Raw genomic sequence first — 9,174 nt, forward strand, 5'->3', positions numbered from 1 at the left:
GCACCTGAGCACTGTACACAATGTTTTATTATTATTATTATTAAAATACACAAAAAAGCTACACGTTTGCATTATATTATATATACAATAATAATAAAGGATGTTACCGTATACATTTTTACAAACCAAGGACGTTATATAGACCTCCTTGACTCAAGTTAGAGAAGGGGTGCGTATTATACACAACGTTTAAGTTTTTCAGAGGTAAAGCCCCCTAAAAATTCCCCTGAGTATTATACTCAAGGGCGGACTATACTCGAGGATTTATGGTAAGTATTTAAAGGCTGTATATCAAATTTTTTGATATACGGTTTATTTTGCCGAACCGCTAAGTGACAGGGACATAAACACACCAGCATCGGTTGTCAAGCAATGCTAGGGGTCAAACACAGACACACAAACATATACACACACATACATACATATATATACATATATACGACAGGCTAATTTCAGTTTCCGTCGACCAAATTCACTCACAAGGCATTGGTCAGCCCGAGGCTATAGTAGAAGACACTTGCCCAAGGTGCCACGCAGTGGGACTGAACCCAGAACCATGTGGTTGGTAAACAAGCTACTTACCACACAGCCACCCTTGCGTATTGATGTTTTTTTTTTAATATTTTTCTCCTATTATATTTTATGGAATGACTAGCAGAGATACCCGGCGTTGCTCAGTATTAAAATGTCATAGTTTGTGTATATATATATTACAGTTATGTTGAAACAGGTTATATAGGAAAGTGCAGCATTGATAACAAAACATTTGTGGAGTAAATGATGGGCTAATTGGACAAAGCGACTTGTCATTTGTCCGAGTATTCCTTGCCCTGACCAGTCGTGGAAAATTGGGGGTGGAGGGTTTGTGGTTTTTGAATGCACAGAAAAGCTGTCAGTGGATATGCTTTCCTTTGTGGCAGTTGGTGTTGCATCTAACATGACCCATCGTCTGAAGTTTTGACACCTCCTTTGGGTTTATTGTCCTACATCACTCATGAAGATCAGCAAACACAGGACCTGTGACACATAAAAGCACCAACCAATCGTGGCCATTTGCCAGCGTCCTCTGGCCGGTGGCACGTAAAAAGCACCCACTATACTCACAGAGTGGTTGCGCGTTACGAAGGGCATGCAGCTTTAGAAACACTGCCAGATCAGACTGGAGCCTGGTGCAGCCTCCTGGTTTCCCAGATTCCGGTCAAACCGTCCAACCCATGCTAGCATGGAAAACGGACGTTAAACGATGATGATGATGAAGATGTGGTTGGGTGTTCATTTGTGGGTAACAGGGAACCATTGAGGTGACAGACTTGCCCTTCGACTGTGAATGTCAGTGTAAATCCATGTTCAGCTATCTCCTTAGATGCACCAAACAATGTCATTTGTGATGCAGGATTGTCTGATATTGCTCAGGAAATCCTTTGACTGGATGGAAGTACCTTCCAGAAGAGGTTGAGAAGGAGCTGGTAGTGCTGGCAATATTACCTTACTGCCTGGGCATTGCATGCCATTAGTTTCATTTGGAAATTTTAAAGCTTTACAGAAACAACGATTTGAGTTTAGCACACTAATTTGGACAAAATTATCATTTTCATACAAATGGGATGGATTATATATGAAAGCAGCTCCAGGATTTGTGAAGAACGAATTTATACATAGTCTGTTTGTGAGAGCTATTCTATTGGACCACTGTCTAATCATTAAAATGTTTTAATGGCTAAGCATTAAATGCTGCAGCATGTGTTTGCTGATCTTGCAAAAGTCTCATCTCCCTTCTGTATTGAGACTCCATCTGACGTGCTGCGGCTTGCCTTTGCTGATCTTGAGAAAGTCCCATCTTGCTTCTGTCTTAGGAAGCAAGATGGAAATATTGTCCAATGATATGTACTTTAATGTTTTACATAATATCTGAAGGAAGAGGAGCTGAAGTCTGTGCATATGTATCATATAATTTTAATAAAATAAATTTTAAAGACTAATTATTGGGGTAAATGTTTATATCCACAGTTTATCATTATGAAAATGTAGTTATATTTTCTATTGTTGAATCTCTGCTTTTCAAGTCTTTCCTATATCTTCTACTGTTTCTGTGTCATTTCAGAATATGAGATGTTAGTGGTATAAAGGAGTTTTTACTTCAGATACATCAGGAATATTGATCATCATTTGAAGACTAATGGAAGATGTTATAAATAATATATATAACCACGTTTATATAATTTATCTATGGTGAAGAACTGAAAAATTCCATCTGAATTAGCAGCAACATTTGTTTCCATCATTGCCTGGAATATTTGCTAAAGTATTTCCCATTCAGTCTGAACTTGGAAAAATCTGCAAAGGTGTTTCTATTACCTTTAGCTATTGACAAAGACCAAACTTGTGGAAAATCAACAAAGGAATATATAAGAAGAACAGGAAAAATATATTTTGTGCTTGTATACTATAGAACAATAATGAATCCTCAAGAGATGACAAAAGAAAGAAAAAAGTTATCACACCAATGTGATATCTGTAAAAATACTTTTTCTAATAAGGGAAATCTCACTGTTCACAAATTCATTCATGCAGGTAGGAAGCCATATCACTGTTATGTCTGTGGTAAATCATTCTCTCAAAAAAGTCACCTTACTCACCACAAATACGTTCATACAGGAGAGAAAGCACATCACTGTGATATCTGTGGAAAATCATTCTCCCCAAAAAGTAGCCTTACTCGTCACAAATACACTCATACAGGAGAGAAACAATATCAGTGTGATATTTGTGGTAAATCATTCTCTGATAAAAGTAACCTTACTAGACACAAATCCACTCATACAGGAGACAAACCATATCACTGTGATATTTGTAGTATGTCATTTCCTAATAGGAGTAGCCTTACTTCTCACATATCCATTCATACAGGAGAGAAACCTTATCACTGTGATATCTGTGGTAAATCATTCTCTCAGAAAATTCACCTTATTAGACACAAATCCACTCATACAGGAGAGAAACCTTATCAGTGTGATATTTGTGGTAAATCATTCTCTCAAAAAAGTCACCTTACTTCTCACAAATCCATTCATACAGGAGAGAACCCACATGACTGTGATATTTGTGGTAAATCATTCTCAGAAGATAGGCCTTACTAAACACAAATCCATTCATACAGGAGAGAAACCTCATTAATGTGATGTCTGTGGAATGTCATTCTCTCAAAGACGTTACCTTGATTCTCACAAACACATTCATACAGGAGAGAAACCATATCAATGTCGTATTTGTGGTAAATCATTCTCCCATAAGCATAGCCTTACTTATCACATATCCATTCATACTGGAGAGAAACTGTATGAGTGTGATATTTGTGGTAAATCATTGTCTTGCTTGCGCTCTTTAACCTCTCATAAAACATTCATACAGGAGAAAACCATAGAACTCTAATATCTGCAGTAAATTACACTAAGTCAGATCTTTTCCTTTGAACAGCAGTTTTTAACAAAATTTCTAGTTAACTAACACACTTTAAAACTTCATATACTGGTAGAATGTATCAAAATAAACATTTTTTCTCTTGGCTTTCTTGAGAAAATTGTAAATTGCTTGTTTAATGTAGTTTAATTTTTCAAATTTTAACCAATCCTATGCCCTCTATTGGGAACGGCAGTTTTTTCTAGCAGTGTCATATGAAATTGTCACCCATAATTATGGCTCTAGTATCGATCTATTGCATTTCAATCTGTTTTAGGGTTAGGGTTAGGAGTTGAGGAAAGGGTATCTTTTTTTTTTTACAAATGTAAATAAACCCAATCTGTTTCTTAAACGAGGGACATATTCATATGGCAAAGAATGTTTTCACCTCAATAGACGTCATTGATTAGTTGAAATTGCAGAAATTGAAGAAATAAAAAACAACAAATATCTTACAAACTATAGGATTTTCTCAATAAAGCCAAGAGAAAAAGATGTTTTATAAACACATTCTACCAGTATACGAAGTTCAACATTTTTTAGTTACGCGGAAATTATGTTAAAAACTGCCGGTCAAACCGAAAAGATCCTAAATTCTTTCTAGAGTAGTTTATAATAATAATAATAATGAAATTATTGTATACAGTGCTCAGGTGCACCACAACTTGTCAGAAAGTGCATATAAAGTACATGCAGTAATGTAGAAATGTCTGGAAAGTGAACATGCTTGTGTGTGTATGGAGGGGAGAAAATCAGGTGTAGTGTTGGCGAATCTCAGGAAGCATGGAAGTCTTGAAGGATGCAGTGCTCCGACAACTAACAACCGATGCCGGCAGTTTGTTCCACGCTTCAGCAACTCTCAGCGTGAAAAAATGTTTCCTGAAGTCATGGGAGCTGTGCTGTTTTCTTACTTTGTAAATATGAAGAATTAGTTAGAAAATTCAATACTTGTCCTTCTCATCAAGTAAACTCTTAGCAGGAAAAGAATCAGAAAAATGCCTTTTATCTTAAACAAAAAAAAAAAGCAAACTGTTTGAATGGCGGTGCCCCAGCATGGCCACAGCTCGTTTGCTGAAACTTGATGAAAATAGAAACAAATAAATAAATAAAACTAAGGGAGATCACTCCCGTTTTCATTTCTAATACTCTTTAAACGATTGAATTTGGATTTAATAAAAATATTATTGAATAAGACTTTGCGAGTCAGCTTTACATAATTTCTTGGGTATTGGTTAGAAAACAACCCACGGGTTTCTCACCTTAACCTTAACCTTAAAAAGAAATAGACGAAGAACGACACTAGAGGTTTAAAGAGGAGATCGTAATAGTAGCAAAAAAAACTGAATATTTGTATTTTTTGCCATTATTCGGGGTTTTTTCATTATAATTCACATTTCTTAAACGTAATTATAGCAATAAAAACTATTAAAAATTTACCACTTCAGTTTTAGCATCCGACAAATGCGTAGTAATAGGATGGATACAATATTTAGAAGTTAGTTCGTTTCGTTGAAGTTCCGTGTCGATTTTTCTAAAGTGCCTTTAAATTATATTTCCCGCCAGATCGATCCTTTATGTAATTAACGTTAATTCATATTAAACACTAATTTATTTATCATAACAGGTAAGATACAATACATGTTTTGTTTGTGGTAAAAGCCGATGACCCTGGTTTATTGGAAACTCCAGACAATTGTGAAAGTTTTGAATGTTGCTAATCTGATTTCGATATTAATTCCATCTCCGTTAAACTTCTTGAACAATGCCAAGAAAATCTAATCTTAATTTTACTTGGTATGTCGATGAAAAAGCACCAAATTTTTAATGTCTTTTAGGCGTTGTTACGATATAAGTACCGGATACATTTAAAAAAAGTGTTGTTGTTTTTTATATATGGGGGGTTTTCTCCCCTCCATACACACGCAAGCATGTATCTGACTCGTACACTGTTCACTTGCCAGACATTTGTACATTACTGTATATAATTTATACGCACTTTTGACAAGTTGTGGTGCACCTGAGCACTGTATACAGTAATTTCATTATTATTTTAAAAGTCGTGAACACAACCTAATTTCATTAATAGACCTGTTCAGCCAGGGATGATTCCGGGCTAAACAACAGTGACTTATCACATTTCTGAAGATAGTAGGAAGTTATTGTCCAATATTTTGTAGTTTAACAATTTACATAATATCTGAAGGCAAAGGAACGGAAGTCTGTGTATAGAGACTAATTATTCGGGTTAAGGTTTATATAAACAGTTTATTATTATGAAAATGTAGTAATATTTTTTATAGTTGAATCTCTGCTTTTCAAGTCTTTCCTATATCTTCTACTGTTTCTGTGTCATTTCAGAATATGAGATGTTAGTGGTATAAAGGAGTATTTACATCAGATACATCATGAATATTGATCATCATTTGAAAACTAATGGAAGATATTATAAATAATATATATAACCCTGTTTCTATTACAAATCTATGGTGAATAACTGTGAAATATTTCTTTGGAATTAATACGAACGTTTGTTTTCTTCATTGCCAGTATTTTACATTCTGTTTGAATTTGGAAAAATCTGTGGTCTTTGTATTATCTTCAGATATTCGAGAAGATCAGATTTGCTGTAAATATAGCAGTAGAAGTATTTGAATCAACAAAGACATTTATAAAGAAGAAAAGAAAAATATATTTTGGGGTCGTATACTGCAGAAGAATAATGAATCCGCCGGAGATGACAAGAGAAAGAGAAAAATTATCAGACCAATGTGATATCTGTAAAAAGACTTTTTCTAATACAGCAAATCTCACTGTTCACAAGTGTATTGATCCAAGTGGAAAGCAATATCGCTGTGATATCTGTGGTAAATCATTCTCTAAAAAATATAACCTTACTCATCACAAATACATTCATACAGGAGAGAAACCATATCAATGTGGTATTTGTGGTAAATCATTCTCTAATAGGAGTAGCCTTACTTGTCACAAATACATTCATACAGGAGAGAAACTGTATCACTGTGACATCTGTGGTAAATCATTCTCCCAAAAAAGTCACCTTAAACCTCACAAATACATTCATACAGGTGAGAAACCATATCAATGCGATATCTGTGATAAATCCTTTTCACTAAGGAATGATTTAGCTAAACACAAACTTTCACATACTCATGAAAAGCCGTATCACTGCAAAATTTGTGGTAAATCATACTCTCAAAGAAGTCACCTTGGTTCTCACAAATACATTCACACAGGAGAGAAACCATATCACTGTGATATTTGTGGTAAATCATTCACTCAAAAATGTAACCTTGATTCTCACAAACACATTCATACAGGAGAGAAACCACATCATTGTGATATTTGTGGTAAATCATTCTCTCAAAAAGGTAGCCTGACTTCTCACAAATCCATTCATACAGGAGAGAAACCATATCACTGTGATATTTGTGGTAAATCATTCTCTCAAAAAGGTAACCTGACTTCTCACAAATCCATTCATACAGGAGAGAAACCATATCACTGTGATATATGTAATAAGTCCTTTTATATAAGAAGTTCTTTAACTAAACACAAACTTATTCATGCTGATGAGAAACCATATCAATGTAGCATTTGTGGTAAATCATTCACTCAAAAATGTAACCTTACTCACCACAAACACATTCATACAGGTGAGAAACCATATCAGTGTGATATCTGTGGTAAATCATTCACTGGAAAAAGTAACCTTAGTCATCACAAATACATTCATACAGGAGAGAAACGATATCACTGTGATATCTGTGGTAAATCATTCTTTCATAAAAGTAACTTTAATAGACACAAATACATTCATACAGGAGAGAAATCATAGCACTGTGATATCTGCAGTAAATCATTCTAAGTCTATTCATAAAGGAGACAAACTATGTCACTGTGATATCTGTGGTAAATCATTCTCTTGGGAATGTGCTATATGTACTCATAAATGTATTTATACAAGAGAGAAGCCCTATCACTGTGATATCTGTGGTAAATCATTCTCTGTGGAACAATATTTAACTAATTACAAATTCATTCAGACAGGAGAGAAAGCATATCACTGTAATATCTGCAGTAAATCATTCTGCGTAAGAAAATATTTTCGTCACAAATCCACTTACATTGGGCAGATATTGTATCATTGTGATCATCATCATCATCGTTTAGCGTCCGCTTTCCATGCTAGCATGGGTTGGACGGTTCAACTGGGGTCTGGGAAGCCAGAAGGCTGCACCAGGCTCAGTCTGATCTGGCAGTGTTTCTACAGTTGGATGCCCTTCTTAACGCCAACCACTCCGTGATTGTAGTGGATGCTTTTTACGTGCCACCGGCAAAGGTGCCAGACGAGGCTGGCAAACGGCCACGATCGGATGGTGCTTTCTACGTGCCACCAGCACGGAGGCCAGTTAGGGTGGCGCTGGCTCTGGCAACATTCGGATGGTTCTCTTATGTGCCACCGGCACTGGTATCACAACTTCAAATTCCATTGATGTTGATCAATTATGATTTTGATTTTTGGTTTTGATATCTGTAGTAAATCATTCCCTTTGGATTATGCTGTTTAACTAATTTTAAATGCATTCATACAGGAGAGAAGGCATATTGCTGTGTTATCTGTGCAAAATCATTCTCTTAATGTAATTTAACTAAACCTATATTTATTCATATTGATCAATAACAATACCAGTGATAAAATGGGGAATGAAATACAGCAATTGTATTACTTTATTTGAGACAAATAAATTTTTTACATTTTCCTCATTTGCATCAACTCATTAATTATGATGTGTGTGGTTTTCATTCAAACAATTTTAATTACATTAATTTGCTGTTTTCTTGTGGATATATTATTTCGACACCATTGTATCACATTCCAGTTCCCAACGATGATCAGTTGTTCTCTGCTGGACATGCTTAGGCTATCCCACGATCTGCAGCCTATAATCTAATGAACAATATGTGTCCATAGCTTGTACTGGGTACACTACATGGAGTTTCTCCTGACATCTTTTCTACATGCCTAAAAGGGCCATCTCTGTCTTTGGTCTTTGCTAAATTTACTGTATGGTTTTTCAATCCAGATGTTGTTTCCAAACCTGAAATTTGTTCTCTAATTGTGGTAGGGATTCAGCAATAAGAAGGTCATCAGCTTGAAAGAGATCCCAAGGGCAGCCAATCTAAAATTCCTCTGTTATTGCTTGCAGGACTATGATGAACAAGAGTGGGGTGAAAAACGATCCTTGGTGGACTTCTATTTTGACACTAAAATTCATGCTATACTCGTTGGTGACATTTACCTTACTGACAGCATCCCTATACATGGCTTTTACATGTCTCACCAACCACTCATCTCTCCCTAAACGACGATGCCGTGCTGATCTCATTCTCGCTCACAACATGATAAGCGGAAAGTTGTTCTTCACTCCTGCTCCAGAGTGTCGGCTGCGGGGTCACTCCGAAAAGCTCTATCTGTGACAATTTCATCTCAATCAAAGGAGAGGGGCTTTCTCCCTCTGGGTTGCGGATCCGTGGAACAAGCTGCCGGATGAGATAATGAAGATGCCGATGACCGTTCGGTTCAAAGTCTCTCTTGACCAGAAACGGCCTGAACTCTTTGTATGACCACCCTCCCTGTACATAACTCCATGTCCCCCTACATGGCCTTGCTTTTTGCTTTTTGAGCCAAAAAATTAA

The 9,174-nt window shown here is 36.0% G+C and overlaps 2 protein-coding genes across 2 annotated transcripts; both read left to right on the plus strand.

Annotated features, from left to right (window-relative positions):
* Positions 1-2,423: 2,423 nt before the first annotated feature.
* LOC118768299 (zinc finger protein 708-like) lies at positions 2,424-3,137 on the plus strand. The gene is made up of 2 exons (XM_036514490.1): positions 2,424-2,823; positions 2,908-3,137. Exons 1-2 carry the CDS (start codon positions 2,457-2,459, stop codon positions 3,135-3,137), a joined length of 597 nt encoding a protein of 198 aa, XP_036370383.1. The 5' UTR covers positions 2,424-2,456.
* A 3,674-nt stretch (positions 3,138-6,811) lies between these two features.
* On the plus strand, positions 6,812-8,049 carry LOC118768300 (zinc finger protein 32-like; the record flags this gene model as incomplete). The annotated part of the gene is made up of 2 exons (XM_036514491.1): positions 6,812-7,130; positions 8,015-8,049. Coding segments are annotated over 2 exons (354 nt in total), but the record flags the coding sequence as incomplete, so codon positions are not given.
* Between the last annotated feature and the right edge of the window lie 1,125 nt (positions 8,050-9,174).

Source organism: Octopus sinensis, linkage group LG28 (assembly GCF_006345805.1).
Source record: "Octopus sinensis linkage group LG28, ASM634580v1, whole genome shotgun sequence".
Lineage (NCBI taxonomy): Eukaryota > Metazoa > Mollusca > Cephalopoda > Octopoda > Octopodidae > Octopus > Octopus sinensis.